This window comes from Sphaeramia orbicularis, chromosome 16 (assembly GCF_902148855.1).
Source record: "Sphaeramia orbicularis chromosome 16, fSphaOr1.1, whole genome shotgun sequence".
NCBI classification, from domain to species: domain Eukaryota; kingdom Metazoa; phylum Chordata; class Actinopteri; order Kurtiformes; family Apogonidae; genus Sphaeramia; species Sphaeramia orbicularis.
This window is the reverse complement of record NC_043972.1, coordinates 37,553,044-37,569,924: the sequence shown is the minus strand read 5'-3', so window position 1 is coordinate 37,569,924 and position 16,881 is coordinate 37,553,044. Positions and strand designations below refer to the sequence as shown.

The 16,881-nt window shown below is 38.1% G+C and overlaps 1 protein-coding gene across 1 annotated transcript; it reads left to right on the top strand.

The window, feature by feature from the left end:
* The first annotated feature begins 151 nt into the window (after positions 1-151).
* Positions 152-9,390, top strand: LOC115436064 (carcinoembryonic antigen-related cell adhesion molecule 5-like). The gene is made up of 7 exons (XM_030158779.1): positions 152-186; positions 636-908; positions 6,320-6,568; positions 8,347-8,446; positions 8,759-8,790; positions 8,900-8,968; positions 9,088-9,390. The coding sequence occupies exons 2-6, from the start codon at positions 680-682 to the stop codon at positions 8,908-8,910; spliced, it is 621 nt and encodes a 206-aa protein (XP_030014639.1). The 5' UTR covers positions 152-186; positions 636-679; the 3' UTR covers positions 8,911-8,968; positions 9,088-9,390.
* The last annotated feature ends 7,491 nt before the right edge of the window (positions 9,391-16,881 follow it).

Below are 16,881 nucleotides of genomic sequence, written 5' to 3'. Positions count from 1 at the left end.
TCATCACATATACTTCTGCCGGTACAACACCTGGACCAGGATATGAAGACAGGGTCACCCTCTTTTCTTCTACTGGGTCTCTGGAGCTCAGGAATGTGTCTACAGATGACAGTGGAAGCTATACTGTGGCCATTATACCACATACAGGAGCAGTGCTAGTCGGAGAAACAACACTGAGTGTACAGGGTAAGTAAATGTTTCACACATTACATCTATTCCAGTGATGAACAGAGGACAGTAACCACTGCTTCAGTGTAAGAAATACTACTGTTTGTTCAAATCTGTGTTCATTGTTTAAAGGAGCATGGATTAAACTGGTTGGAAAACAGACCAGTAGGATAATAACATTTAATAATGTGATGGGTTGTATTATTACAAAGAACATGTGCAAAATGTTACTAACTATTGTTTCTCCACCTTCAGTTGTATATTAATCACTGAGACTGTGACAGAGGATTGTTTGTCATCATACATTCTCATTTAACAAGTGAAGAAGTGCTGCTTGTCATTTTTATTTTTGACAGGACCTTTTATAAACTCAGAATATACATTCTGTTTTGTACTGAAATGTTGTCCTCAACTGTCCTTTCATCATTAGATGGTAAATATTAAACCAGTTTATTTTCCATCCACAGTTCCAGTCTCTAATGTGAAAATAACCACCAGCAGCACAGACTTAATGGAGTTCAGCTCTGTCCGTCTGTCCTGCTCCTCCTCTGGATCCTCTCCATCTTTCCACTGGTTTAACGACAGCTCTGAGGTTACAGCAGACAGAGTTCAGATCACTGATGGAGGATCCACTATGACTATAGTCAATGTGACCCGCTATGACCAGGGACCATTCAGGTGTTCTGTGTCCAATCTGGTCAGTAATGGAACCAGTGATCCAGTAACCTTCACCATCAGCTGTGAGTTACCAACCTCCAACTTAACTTAACTTAACTTAACTTAACTTAACTTAACTTAACTTAACTTAACTTAACTTAACTTAACTTAACTTAACTTAACTTCTGCATATATAGAAAGTTTTTCATGTGGTAACAAAGGGAATCCTCATGTTTACAGTATGTGAATGGATTCAATAAGAGATCTACAAAGGTACTTTAAAACTATTTGTGGACAAATAATTCCATTTATCAACTAAAGCGATTTTAATGTACAGCAGGAAGAACTGGAAGAAGACCAGTGTTTAAAAGTAAAAGTTTTGAAATCAAAATGAAAATGGTCCAGTACAAGTAAAAGTTCATAATTAACCTACTGCCTGTAAGGTGTAATAAACTAGAGGAATAAACTACTTTTTAAATTACTTTCTGTTCATTATTTGCTTGTTTTAATGCTTTAAGGAGCTTGTGGACATCGTGGCAGTTTGTTTTTACTAGGGGAGACTGGGGCCAGTTGTAACATTTTTGAGATTTCTGTCTCTAACTTTGAGGTCTTTTAATCCAGTGTCTTCAAACTGCTGTATAAACGGGAGCGTGAAGTTGGTTCCGTAAACGGAACCAGTTCCGAGTTCTGAAAACAGAACTGCTCCGTTTACGGAACCAGTTCCGTTTTCGGAACTCGCAACCAGTTCCGTTTAAGGGTCCAGTCCCGTTTAAGTCTCATGGAAGTAAGCCGTGCTCCGACCTCCATGCACCGCTTAGCGCCCTCCAAGCCCGGCTCCTGCGGGGCTTGGAGCTGCTCTAACCCGCAGTGAATCGCGAGAACAAGCCGGTCCTCCACAGACCTCGGATCTCGTTCTGAATAATGCTCTCCATCAGGTCCGACCCATAAATTAATACACATTTGCACTCTTCTGCTGTTTATATTTTCCTTAATGCTGGCGAATGTCATTTTATTTTACTTCATTAACGCCAACCCCAACTTCCACATCGCCCGTTGTGCCCTGCACAAAGCGGGCTCCAGGCTTCTAGCACCAGCTTGCAGACCGGTGCACTAAGCCGCTGTGACCCGGTACACCACGCCGCAGCACGGACCTCCAAGCTCCAGGCTTTTCATCAGCTACCGGCTACGTATAAATTAAACGGACCTCGGAAGTCCAGTTCGTGCTGGTTATGAATAAGCTTTCTTGGATCTGCTTATTCGGAACCAGCTCCATTTAAGGATCATTGAACTAGTTTCATTTCCCAAACTCAGAACCAAGCCGTGCGCTGACCTCCAAGCCCCGCTTTGCCCGCATCAGGTCCTCCAAGTCCGGCTTCTGTGGGCCTGGGAGGTGCTCTAAAACGGGGTGAACCGGGAGACCAAGTCGCCTCTCCACGGACCTCGGATCTAGTTCCGAATAATGCTCTCCTTCAGGTCTGAGCCAAAAAGTAATACACATTTGCACTCCTCTGCTGTTTATATTTTCTTTAATGCTGGTGAATGTCATTTATGACTTCCTTTATGTTAACTCCAACTCCCACATCGCCGCATGCCATGGAAGCCGTCCTACGGGGTCCGAACGCCGGCTTCTGCGGCTTGCAAAGCCGTGCAGTGAGCCGCTGTGACCCGGGGCGCGGATCCAGTTCCGACAACCGTTTTCGTTCACAGAACTCGGAACCAAGCCAGGCTGGAAGCTCTACTTTGACCATGAAAAGATGACAAATTCCATTTTATATATTTTTCCCCCTTAACTTTAAACATGTCATAACGTTCTATAATCATACCGTTCAAGGAATATATGACAGTATGACACAATAACTCTATTCAACCCATACAGACCCAAACCACCACAGTCCAAAATCATCTACTGCTCTAAAATGTTTAATAACTTCTTAACCACTTATCCGATCAATACATGCAAATAACTGGTGTAAAATGCAATTTGCTAAGCGGTGCATGGAGGTCGGAGCACGGCTTACTTCCATGAGACTTAAACGGGACTGGACCCTTAAACGGAACTGGTTGCGAGTTCCGAAAACGGAACTGGTTCCGTAAACGGAGCACTTTCATTTTCGGAACTCGGAACTTGTTCCGTTTACGGAACCAACTTGACGCTCCTTGTATAAACTAGCTTCAAGTGTCTGCTAATAAAAGACCTACAAAGTGTCTGTGCAACACAAATAGAAAATGCATGACTTCATCTCAAACATAAGGAGTGAAATGTTACAATTGACCCAATAGTCCGGGTCAGTTGTAACATACCTTGGGGTAAAATATAACATTATGAAATCAGGACCATGACAGTGACTCAAGATACTGAAAGTTTTTAATAAAATTTTTTTTTTAAAAATTGCTGTGATTCCACAAATTACAGCACTTAAACCAATGTGATACCATGACTCGCGTAAATATACACTCCACTTTTAATTGGTGTGTTATCTGTATCATTATAAGCTTTTCCCTTGTATGTTCACGCCATGTCAAATACCACGCCTTGTAGCCTACTCATGGAAGGTCACTTGATCCCTGGTCTTTTAACTTCTTCCTTGCTTTTGTAACCCCCATGAATTTAACAGGCAATTGTTTGATTTTAACCTGATAAGATTATGCATGCAGTTACACTGAAAATCCACAAGGTGGTGCATATTCCTTACAAATGACAGTGAAGTATCAAAGAGGGGAAAAAGAAAACGAAAGTGAAAAGTAAGGAGGAACGTATGGTAAAACGCGTGTACAGTCTTTTGTGAGCAGCGTGGAGTTTTTTTGTTGTTTATATCTGCATAAGTTCAAAGTAAATGTTAATTCAGAAGAAGCAAGTTGTTCCTAAATATTTTTTGTTACCAGAGGATTAAGGAGGACCACTATTCAGTGTGTTTCATAACAGTTCTCCGGTGAGTGTGCTTTTCTTTCATTTAGCTTAAAGAAAATGATGCTAGCTCTTGCTAGATTCATGAATGCAGATGGTATTTTATGTTAAAAAAAAACCAATCGGAGAAACGTGAGGTGTTTAAAAAGAAAACTCAGCACTGTTGAATTCATGATATGTGAATTTTGAGAAGATATGTGAACTGTTTTCTTAGCAGAAACGATAGCTTTGTGAATAATTTTATTTAAGCTAACAGCATGTTAATGTTCTATGATTTTGAGCATTTGTGCAAGCAATAAGCTGATATAAGTTTGAAATGAGTGTTTAAGATCCTGCTAATGCTGCATAGTGTGAAGAATACTGGACTTTAACTGAGGTTAAATTGTACGCTATGCAGGTTGGTTTTTTTTATGGTCGATTTCTGAAAGAGGACGACTGCAATCTGAGGTGTTCCAGTCAGCGGGAACCAGACCACTCATCACTGCTGCTGCACGCAGAGGAGTCACAGAGCCAGTCCATGGATTTGGATTCATCAGCTTTCCACGTGGATTCCAGATAAGATTTAGAAAAAAGAGAAATAACTATAAGGGGGGCCCCTAATTAACTAAAAGCTAAGACTGAACTAAAAGGGAAGGACATGGAACCAAAGTGACTAAGGAAAAAAAAACAAGGAAACTTTTGACTTGACTGAACTGAACTTGAAATAACTTTTGAGAAAAAAAAGGATCCTACTTTACCATAAAGAAAAAAAAACTGTTAACAATTCAGGTACCCGGGTACAATTGTTGAGATTTGCCTTTTTATTTTCTTATATTTTTTCTTTAAGTGTTGAATTTACAGAGCTCTGGGAAAAATACAAATTTCAGTTGAGGTAATGTATATTGTGTTTTTGGTTTATTATTTTTTTCATGAGAATAACTGAGGGGCAAATTGGCACAGTTATTTTTAAGAAGTGCTTTTGTTGCTTTTTTTTGGGGTTGTGAATAAATACACCCAGTTATCGTATGGAGTTGTTGTTGTGTTTTGCTTACTATCCTCCTCTTAGAATCTGGATTCTAGCTATTGCTGTATTACTACTCTCTTACAATTAGTGTTACACTTTGCAGAATCTATACAGTGATCTGGTATATGACATACAATTTTGCCACAGATCTGACTGACTTTCCGTAGACCTTTACATCAGTGGATGCCCTCTCCAAAATGCCAAGAGCCACCCCCCTATCGGTCATTCTCTTCTGGGACCTACATTAAAACTTAAAAAAAAAACAAAAAAAAAGGAATAATTGAAATTTAGCTTGGGGTCGTCACAACCCACCCCAAGAAAGTTTGTTACACCTGTCCCTGAGTGCATTAGTGATGAGTTAACTTGCCTTACAGCTAGAAGTTAAAAACTTTACCACGAATAACCTGAATAAAAGACAGCTAAACAGACACATAATCAAAATGACATATCTTTAATCAGTCCAACTACAAAGCAAGCTATGTAATCACAAAAGTAATTCGAGCAAAAAAAATTACTTTCTTACCACAAAATTATGATGTCCCTCAAATTTTGATGTGTCTGCCTCATGGCACTACAACGTCCCATGTGGACTGAACACTAAACTGAGCATGTGCACAGTGAAGCAGGTGAGTCCTAACTTGTTCCTGATTAGAGCAATTCCAAGTGTTACAACTGACCTGTGTTACAACTGACCCTGGTCTCCCCTACTACAGTTTTAGGAACACAGAAGTTAAGGGGTCACACCCCTCATAGATCTGCCCCTGTGTGGCAGTAAATCATGATCTTTAGAATAAACATTTCACTAAGATGCACAAATACAGAAACCAGCTGTCTGCAGTGTGTTTTGAAATCTGATTTTCATTGATATGGTGTAACTGATTAAAAGAAAAGTGTCTCAGACATTATTACCTCCACCAGGAGGTATTGTGATCACTTTGCTTTTTGTGTTTATTTGTTTGCATGTTTGTTTGTTTGTTAGCAACTTTACGGGAAAACTACTACAACCATCTTTACCAAATTTTACCCACAGATAGGCGTAGGCCCTGGGACGAACCCATTAAATTTTGGGCCAAGTAGGCCAAAGTTCAAGGTCACAGCAAGGTCACAAAATCTCAAATTTTCCTATCTCTCATCAGTGAGCAATTTTTGAAAATTCATAAAAAATTCAAAACAATTCCGATCAGCCTCTTATTTGATACATCTGTAACTTATAACAATATCTTGTATCTGGCAGAAAATTGTCCACATCCACTGTGGAATGTGGACTCTGTGGACATTTCAATTTAACATTGTAAATCCCATTTACGACACATTTTTCATTATAACTCAACAAATATTGATTGGAATTTAATATAATTTGACATACACATGACTGGTACCAAGCTTCAGCTTTTTCTGCTGTATGGAACAACCCTGAAACTGTTTAATTTAAAAAGAAATAGTTGATCCACACATGCACACCGTTTGGGGTGCTTGGTGGAGGTTTGCGTTCTCTGAACACTTGTATTAAGGTCTGTTTTCTTGACTTATACAACCATAACACTGACTTTCCTGTATTTTTTTTTTTTTTTTTTTTTTTTTTGCAGATGGACCCTATAATGTCAAAATCAGCGGTCCAACAAAGTTAGAAAAGGGAAAGAACTTGGAATTAAAGTGCATTGCTGAGTCTGTACCATATGCAAATTACACCTGGATAAGAGACGGGGAAAGAATTCTCAACAATTCTGACATGTTCATTAAACAAAATGTTCAGACAAGTGCCACCTACACCTGTGAAGCAAAGAACAGTGTGACGGGCAGATTGGCATATGGAGAGCACCATTTGACTGTTAAAGGTAAAACTCAGCTGACAGTGAAAGTTTGGTCTTAACCCTCAAATTTGTCAAACTCTCATACAAATGCATATGAAATCAGAACAAACAGGACACCAGATATTCTTATTACAATAACATGAAGATTTACACCCAAGAGATATTTTAATGTTTTTTTTACCCACTGAAAATGTCATGTTTGAGATAAGATTTGCATTTTAAAAATAACCCAGTCAACTATATTGTGAGGTTTGTGCTTGACCGTAATGCAACATAATGTAATTAACCCATAAAGACCCAGCTACTTTTACTTTTCTTATATTAAATTTTTTTGATCATGTAGATGTTCCTAAAAGCTCAGATTAAAGTTGAGGGGTATTGTGTACAAAAACAAACAAAACTGGAAAAAAGTGACTTTTTAAGCAACAATATCAATAACTGAAGACAAAAATAAGCATCTACAACCACTGTCATTGATCCAACTCCATGGGTTTTACTGGCAAATCAATGTTGCAGAAGATGACAGTGAAAAGACGACAAACTGCATCTTGCACCAATTATTTACATGTATTGATAGAATTAGTGGATCAACAGGTATTAAGCATTTTATATCACTAGATGATTTTGGTCGGCAGCTGCTGTTTGGGTCTTTATGGGTTAATGCAACATAATGTAATTACAAACATTTTAGAATTAAAATCAATCACTGCAACACATAAATGAACAAAATCAGCCTGTGTAGTAACTGAACAGGCCCAGGCAGGAGCAAAATACTTCTATAACATGTGCATACCGAAATGTTTTACCAGTTTAAGTTACTCTCTAAAAAATAAATGAACCATACAGAATTACTCACACTTGAAAACCTCAAAAATAGTTATGTAAATGTTTCTAATAAAAACTAATTAGAAATCTACAGGTGCATTTCTCCATAATTTCACTTTACCTCTTTTTTTCAGCTTTCTGCTCAATAAACTTATATGTCCAAAATCATAACTGATCTCCTGTCAGTAAAATATGTTATTAATTACATAACATGGGGGTTACAACAGATTAGTATTATTATAACAAGCTTTATTAATTAAAATGAAAAATACTAAATGTATAGTTACTTTATTTCTAAGTACATTATATGAGGAAGCTGTAAATTATATACAAGACATTATAATTGAATATCTTCCTAGACTTATACAAGATTGCCACTGACATAGATATAATAAATATGTTGTTTCTGATAAGTCACAAACTTTCTGAATTCTGTCTCAGTAACTCTTCAAAAGTCAACCTCTCAGATATTAATTACACTTTATTTTCTTAACATTAGAGGACTATTTGTAGACACAAAACCAAAATTTGAGAATTAGCCTATTTTAACAGCATCCAAGACTTAGTTGATTCGTTTAGTTTTATTTTGAGCACATAAAATCATCAGATAACAATATGACACGGACAAACAAAATTTTTGGTGTTTGTTTAATTTTCTCCCAGAGCCAAAGAAGTCTGCATTATCTGACAAAAGAATCCATTTGAACTAATCAGTTGCATTAATATATGACGATTGTAGTGATGTTTAAGTTAATAACAATAATTTCTATACATTGTTGTCTAATTTCTTAATTACTAAGCTATGCCTCATCTCATGTACTTATTGTTCCAATTTCTGCATTGAATGACTACATATATAATATCAAAAAACACCTTGGTTCAATATAAATACCACTGAACACTCAATCATAATCATTTATTTATGTAAACCCTTCACAACTGAATGTTTCTCACTTTTGTTTTCTGTCTCATTTTAGTTTCACCAGGCAAGTCTCCACTTTACAGTATTGGAATAGTTGTCGCATGTCTACTGGTTGTCAGCATTTCTGTTGGAGTGGCCTACGTTTGCATAAAAAAGTAAGAGAATAATAGAACTGTGTTATGCTAATTTATGCCAATAGACTTGTGATCAAATTTGCCACACTGATTAAATTCTGATTATATCTAAACATTTAAGTTTAAACAGACACTGAACTGTTTCACAGCTTTATTACCTGAAATACAAAGCACATTTTTAACAAGACACTGTATTCTGTTTATTATGTCAATGACAAAAGCATTCTGATTATTTTGAAATAATAATTCTAAATGTACTCTTAAGAATCAGAAATGTCATCTTTCATTGTTTGCGTTGGCTGTACATTAACAATGTTTCACTTCAATATTTAGAAAAAAGAAGAACAAAGCTCGGTCACCTGCAGGTCCTAACTTCATCTTTTCTAAATTTAATATTAATTTACATTGTTATCACAGCAACATGAACAAAACAAAGACTGAACTTCACTATAATTTGACTTTCTTTATGTCTAGGTAAAGAATGATGCATGAATGACAACTCCTCCCCTACAAATAAACGGCACAATTCCCTTTTGCTTCAACGTAAGTTTTTACTTCACTAATGAATGAGCATCAAAAGTGTGTTTGAAATTTATTCCCATACTTTGTACAACACGGTAACCATACTGTCCTCATTTCTGATCATTATTCTCTGTCTGCAGATCACCAGAAAATAAGAAAACTCACCATCTCTACAAGGAACAAAGACAGATGACTGTTGTGATTAAGACTGGTTATAAGAATAAGAATAAGAATAAGAATAAGAAAAAGAATAAGAATAAGAAGAATAAGAAGAATAAGAATAGTTTTTATACACTTTAAGTTAACAGATGCTTTGCTTTTTGATAGTACAATGCAACTTTATAGCAGCACTCCATTATGTTCAATAGTTAGATGTTAATTTGGGGAGGCAACATATTATCACTGTCACAAAAATGATGTTGTAAATTATTGCTTGATGCAAGTAAAGGATGCGAACAATTAAATGAATTCCTGCAGCTGAAACATGTTTAATAATTAGAACCATAAAGCCAACCTAGAATCCAGCCACTAACGCACACAAATGTGTCATGTGCTGTGAGTGCCAGCATGAACTCATAAGAATTGAGGTATATTTTATGTACATATTTTTGCACATTTTTACGTATGTTTTTTTTTTTTTTTTTTTTTTTTTTTTTTTTTACATCTGCTTTGGTTGCCTGAGTAAAAATGTCTGATTCACTGCACAAAAGACAGTATCGAATGACACTGGTCTACAAGTAAAATGTGGAAAACTTTAATAAAAACTTTTTAATGGAGGAATATTTTCACTGGCCTTGTCAACAGTTTATTCAGAATGTTGTCTTTTTCAGAACTGAATGTAAATGATTACAATGTCCATGTGAACCTGTGGCAGCTGTGACTTCAGTCAATACAGGAAATCTACCAGCATGCTTTGCTGCCCTCTTTTGGTGTCAGTCTAACAAGTTCAATGATGAGGGAAGTTGACAGTTGTACCAGAAGTTAAACTGTTTCTGAAACTATGATTACTCAGAAATGAGAAGCAGAGGAAAACAACAAAAGTATTGTCTAAATCATTTGTTTTGCAATTGTGTATATGACTTGTTAGAATAAAATGAAAACATAAAACATGATTACACAAAATGATCACAATTTAAGGGTCAAGGTTGGTAATGTAAGAAATGTAATGTAATAATGGTACAATAATATTTTTGTGACTGAAGCAAGTTCCATATTTGTTTTCTTTTTTCCACTGGACCATCTGCAGTATGGACATGAAGGGAAGGAAAAAGGAGGAAAACAACAAAATGTTCCAAATAAGCCACAAAAAAGTTACATAAAACTGTAAACTGTCGAATTCTTCTTATAGAGAATGCTCTAAAACCACTTTAAGAGGAAGAGCATGAAGGTACAGGACATCAGCTTCCAGTGAGTGGTTTATTTAAGGTGGACATAAAATGACAGGTGCACAACACGTGGAAAAAAAGTGGGCGGCACCAAAGTGCAGTGGTTAGCACTGTCGTCTCAAAGCAAGAAGGACCAAGGTATGGAGTGTGGAGTTTGCATGTTCTCCTAGTGTCTACATGGGTTCTCCAGGCACTCAGGCCTCCTCCCCCTGTCCAAAGACATGCTCCTTAAAAGGTAAACTGTTCAATCTAAATGACCTGTAGGTGTGAATATGAGAGTGAATAGCTGTTCTGTAAAACTCAGACCAGCACTTCCCTTCTCCCACTGGTAGCTAGGATACGCCTCAACATCACTGCAAACCCTCTCAATGACTGGGGTGTTCAGAAAATGAAGGTGACAAAAGTGACAAAAGCATAAAAACAAATTAAATGAAAAAGATAATGAGCAAAATGACCACAGATAGACCCAGTGTTCAGGCTCCAGCAAACATGTGTCTGCACATCCCTATATCTATAAAAGTACTTTAACTATCACAATAAAAACTACAATTTCAATAATAAGTGAGACCAGATACTAAATCAGTACAAAAATGTGTGTCTATAAGGATGTTTTAATGGTTCTGAGAATAAAACCCAGCAAACCTCTCATCCATACAACCCACACAAGATGGTTTAGGCTACATTTACATGTAGTCGGGTATCTGGAAAAATAGAGACTTGCCTCTGCATTTGTGCCTATTGTTTACACACACACACACACACACACACCAAAAATGATGGTTTCTAAAAACTCTGACCAAAATGGAGATCTGGTCATCCCCAACTACATAAACAATTAGACAGTGCATCCTCTTCTTTTGCTCTTCTGGAACTGGAGGTGTGTTGAGCTGCATTATGTAATAAATTCCCATTATGCAATAAAAGTTAAAAATGTAATAAGAATGTCACGTCATCTTGTAATAAAGCTGCATTATGTAATAAACTGATGCATTTTGTAATAAACTGCGTCAATGCATTATATAGTACATTTTTTCACATTATGTAGTACATTATTAAAATTTGAGAAATTTATTACAAAATGCACTTCACACATTTTTATTTTCAGGAAAATGTAATAACATGGTTTATTTCCAAGATCATAAGATACTGTATCAGACACAACTGACACGGCAATATAATAACAATGTGCTAAATTAATCTTTAAACTGAGTGGTTACAGTTCTGATTACATTACCTGTAGCTCCTGTGACTAATTTCTTCTAAATTGCTCTGAAATTATATTAATTTGGATTGTTATTACATAAGGGTGACACGGTGGTGCAGTGGTTAGCACTCATGCCTCACAGCAAGAAGGTCCTGGGTTTGATTCCAACACCAGTCGACGGGGGGTGGGACCTTTCTGTGTGGAGTCTCTATATGTTCAGCCCTGCGATGAACTGGCGACTTGTCCAGGGTGTACTCCGCCTTCGCCCCTATGTAGCTGGGATAGGCTCCAAGTGACCCCCGTGACCCTAGTGAGGATAAAGTGGGTTCAGAAAATGAATGAATGAATGAATGTTATTACATAATGAACCATGTTATTACATTTTTTTAAAATAAAAATGTGTCAAGTGCATTTTGTAATAAATTTCTCAAATTTTAATAACTTACTACATAATGTGAAAAAATTTACTTGCATTCAGGTTTTTATTTCAGAGAGGCAGTTTGAGAGGATGGAGAGGGTGGAGGAGGTGATGGATTCGGAGGAGATGTACAGTTGAACGTCATCAGCATAATGGAATTTGAGACTGTGACAACGAATGATATTGCCAAGGGGGAGGATGCAGAGGATGAAAAGCAGGGGGCCAAACACCGAACCTTGGGGGACACCCTGTGACAGAGGAGCTGTGGAGGAGGAGTGGTTATTTATGTGGATGAATTGTTGTCAGTTTGAGAGGTAGGATTTGATCCAGGTGAGTGCTGAGCCAGTGATGTGAAGTGTTTTTTCAAGACGTGAGAGGAGGATGGAGTGGTGGATGGTGTCGAAGGTAGTGGTGAGGTCTAGGAGGATAAGAATGGTTATATGGCCAGAGTCTGCAGAGAGGAGGAGGTTGTTTGATATTTTGAGGAGGGCTGTTTCAGTGCTGTGTTTGGAATGAAAACTGGATTGAAATGTTTCAAAGAGATTATTGGAGGTGAGGTGGGTTTGAAGCTGGGAAGCGACGACATGCTTGAGTAGTTTGGAGAGCAAGGGGAGGTTGGAGATGGAGCGGAAGTTGGAAGGGATGTCAGGGTTGAGTCCAGGTTTCTTAAGAATGGGAGTGATGGCGGCTAGTTTGAGGATATCGGGGACTGATCCGGAGCAGAGAGAGGAGTTGATAATGGTAGTGATGAGTGGGGAAAGGACAGGAAGGCAGGTTTTAACAAGCTTGGATGGGATGGGGTCCAGTGTGCAGGTCGGTGTTTTCATGCAGGTCATAAACTGGGAAACTTGAGCAGGAGAGATAGGAGTGAACTGAGATAGTGGCTGAGCAGTGGACAGGTGCAGTGGACAGGCTACAGGTGTGGAGGCTATTGTAGATGGTGTCAATTTTAGATTGAAAAAATGTCAAGAAAGTCTGGCATTTGTGGGATGTGAATGTTGAGGTAATATTGTCATGGCGTTTCAGCAGGGAGTTGATGGTGGAGAAAAGTGACTTGGGGTTGTTGGAGCCAGAGTGAATGATGTATGAGTAGTAATTTGACCGGGCAGAATTGAGTGCATTTCTGTAGTTTTGGATGTGGTCTTTGTAGTTTTAAAGATGATTTGTGAGTCCAGTTTTCCTGTAGAGTCGTTCAAGTCGACGTTTCTGTGTTTTCATCCGGTGAAGTGCAGGCATGTACCAAGGGGCAGAGTGGGTGAATGAGACGGTTTTGATTTTGTTGGGGGCAAGTAGGTCCAGACAGGAGGAGAGGGTGTTATTGTAGTGAGTGACAAGATCAGAGATGTTAGATGGTGGTGGTGGGGGGGGGGTGGCTAGTCTATGGCAGAGTGCAGTGGTGAGAGCTGAGGGAGTGATGGATTTTGTGTTATGGAAGGTTATGGTACGTTTGAGTTTGGGGGTGGTGGTGGGAATGCTTATGTCCATTTTGATTAATAGGGGATCAGAGATGTGAAGGTTATGGCATGATGGTGGTGATATCTATATACCAGTGGAGCAGACCAAGTCCAGAGCGTGGCCACGGTTGTGAGTAGGGAAGTGAATGTGTTGAATAAAGTTAAAGCACTGCAGGATATCAAGAGAGTCGTTGGCCTGTGTGCAACTGGGGTTGTCGATATGAGTGTTAAAATCACCAAGAAGGAGGACGGATGTAGAAATGGCACATAGCTGGGTAAGAAAGTTGGACAGGTCAGTGAGGAAATCTGGATTTGGTTTGGGTGGGCAGTAAATGACAGCAGTAATCAGAGGGCCGGGGCCAGGGAGTTTGTATGTTACATGTTCAAATAAGGAGACTGCTGGGGTGGAGACAGTGGTGATTTTAATGTCCTTTCTATGGACTGTGGCGATACCGCTGCCATGTGTTTCTGGACGGGGTTTATCAATGTATGTGTATCCTGTGGGTGTTGCCTGGTTAAGTGAAAAATAGTCCAGTGGTTTGTACCATGTTTCAGTTAAACAGAGGAAGTCCAGGTTATTGTCCAGAATGAATTCAAGAAGGATGAGGCTTTTGTTGGTGAGAGAGCGGGTGTTAAACAGGGCCAGGTGCAGATGACGTGTGTCAGAGGGTGTGTGTGTATTCCTGGGAAAAGAGTGCAGATTGGACGGATTCACGTAATGCTGTTTGATGTGATGACGTAATCCACTCTCAGAAGTACGATGGGACCAGGTGGATGGGATGGAGTGCAGGGTGGATACTGGAGGCGGACAGCAGGGGGCGGTGTTTTCAATGGATTTCTCAGTGGCAGGCAGCAGCGAGAAGGTGGAGGAAGTATGTGAAACCTAGAGATGGATCAGGGCATGAGATACACACTGTGTCACCCACATTTGTACAGGCAGTGTATGTAAATACAGGGTGTCCATAAAGTCTTTACAATTTAAGTACATTAAACTTCTGCCCACACACATATCCACACACACGCACGCTCAAACATACATCTAGACGAATTCGTACACTTGACTGTTGTTACCTTCGGGTTACACTTCCTTTGAGTTATTATGCTTTAAAGTCATTACTGTTATTCTGTTGCTATTTTTGCTTCTTTTTTACCTTTATCGTTCGCGACTTGTTATTGTGATATCGGACTATTCTGTTCTTCAACTTCACGAATGTTCTTCTATTGTTGTCTTTGCGGTTTTGTTTTTGCCTGTTGTTTGTTTCTGTTTCAGGGTCTGTATCAGTGTTTATTTGTGTGTAACCTTGTCCGTTCTCCCATCAGGTGGTATTTGTACAGTAATAAAATACTTGAATTCAACCAGCTGGGAGTGTGATGAACACAGCCACACATGGTAGCATCTCCGCAAACACACTATCACCTTATTAGTTTTCATATCTCATTATTTCTACAAGTTTGATTAGCAGCGCATGGTTTTTAGTTGCAGTCAGTCATTTAACATACATAGTTTAGTTAATTTTGTATTTGTTTATTTTAATCATACACTGTTGTATAGGTACACGTATATTAACAGTGTAGGGTGATCATAAAATTATTTATGTTTTTTTATATTAATCCTCAGTTCCTTTGTTTGAGTTACTGTGTGGCATAGTGTCCCGTCGCCATCCTGATGTGGAAAAAAGGGTGGAGCAGGATTATATACCACAGCCACCTCATCAGGAGAAACCATGGACTGTGATGTCATGGGGGATTTAATGTTACCAAAGCTTCAGTTGTATTTAGTTATAATTAGTGTCCATTTTGTTTTCCCCTTTTTTGTTTAATGGTTTTGCCAAGCCACTATATACTGTATGTTCCCCCTTTTTCTCATTTTGTCAGGTCAGTGTTTGTCAGGTTGTTTGATGCATCAGTCCTTGTTCTCAGCCTTAGCTGCTAATATTTTGAGTACAGTTATGTTGACTTCTTTTATATAATTAATTGTTAAAACTATCACTTGTAATAATTTTTTGAATATTTTTTGGGTGAATAAAAACCCACACTTGAAATTTTCATCCTGCCTCCTGTTGCCTTACTGCTTGGTCCCTATCAGGGAGACTTGATCTAAGGCTCAAAACCTTCTTAGATCAATACTGTCAAGCACCTCATGGCACCCAGTACACTTATATTGGAGGCCAAATTACTAAACTGGACAGGTAAAAAAACAAACAAACAAAAAAAACTACTATTGGAATTGGTGAAAAAAACAATTGAAAACTGGCTTATGTGTTAATGTTCATGTTATTGTGAGAATTACAGCAGAGGGTGCGCAGTGGTGCAGTGGTTAGCACTGCGACCTCACAAACAGGCTATGATCCCAGTAGAGGTCAGCAAAGACATTCTCTCTAGGTACCCCAACTTCCTCCCATCATCAAAGACACATAAATAAAATCATATATGAAAGTGAGAATGAATAGTTGTTTGTTTGTGTGATCTGACACATCCAGGGTGTGCCCTGTTGGTAGCTGGGATAGGTCCCAACGTCCTCATAAACCTCCTCAGTATTAAGCAGATTAGATGGATGAATACTTAAGTGTGCACCAACAGATCCTGTATAAAATGATGAAGAGCTGGAAAAAATATGACTTGACTTCATATCAGAAAATGTCAGACGAAATGAAATAAAAAGTTAAAATCTGAGCAAGAAATGCAAGGAAATTCTATATAAACATAGATGCATGAGTTTTGTGCTTTGTTGTGTTTGTTTATATCCTGCTTTTGGGGCATAATACTACTTTATTTTCCTCCTGATCTTTGTAAATGACCTTTGAAATGATTAAACACTCGAATTAATAAGTAATTCAAGTGCAGGTAGTGGATGAAAGGTAAACTGATGGGAAAACCCCTTCATCCCAGTGCGTCCTAGTTCTCTTCCTTGTACATTAAAATTGACATCACAAACTGAAATGAGCAAAGTAGAGTGAAGGACTGTGAGACAAATACACACTTCTTCATCATAAGTCAGGACTCTGCAGATACGATGAATAAAGCTGCGATTCACATCATCTTCTTTGGCGTCATCTCAGGTAAAACCTTATTCAGCACAGAGGGTTTTATCTTCTAGACCGACTATTAGATATAGATGTTTAAAGGTGTTAGACTGCACCTGCTGTGATGTGTGTGTGCATTGTGTGTGTGTGTGTGTTTAACAAATATTGTAGGAAAATTAGATCATTATTTTAATGAAGTAAAACTAATCTGTCATCCTGTGTCTGATGAAATTCAATTAACCGATAATCTTAAATCAGATACCATAAACACCTGAACAGTGAAATAAGGTGTCCACTGACTCTTTACTCTGTTGTGTGTGTTGTTGTGTTTTTTTGTTGAGGACTCAATTGGATGAACAATAATCAAAGAAATAATGAAATAATGATCAATACTAAATTCTTAATTGGATTTTTAAATGTAGTTTCACTGTAAGACAGTTGTGACTTTAC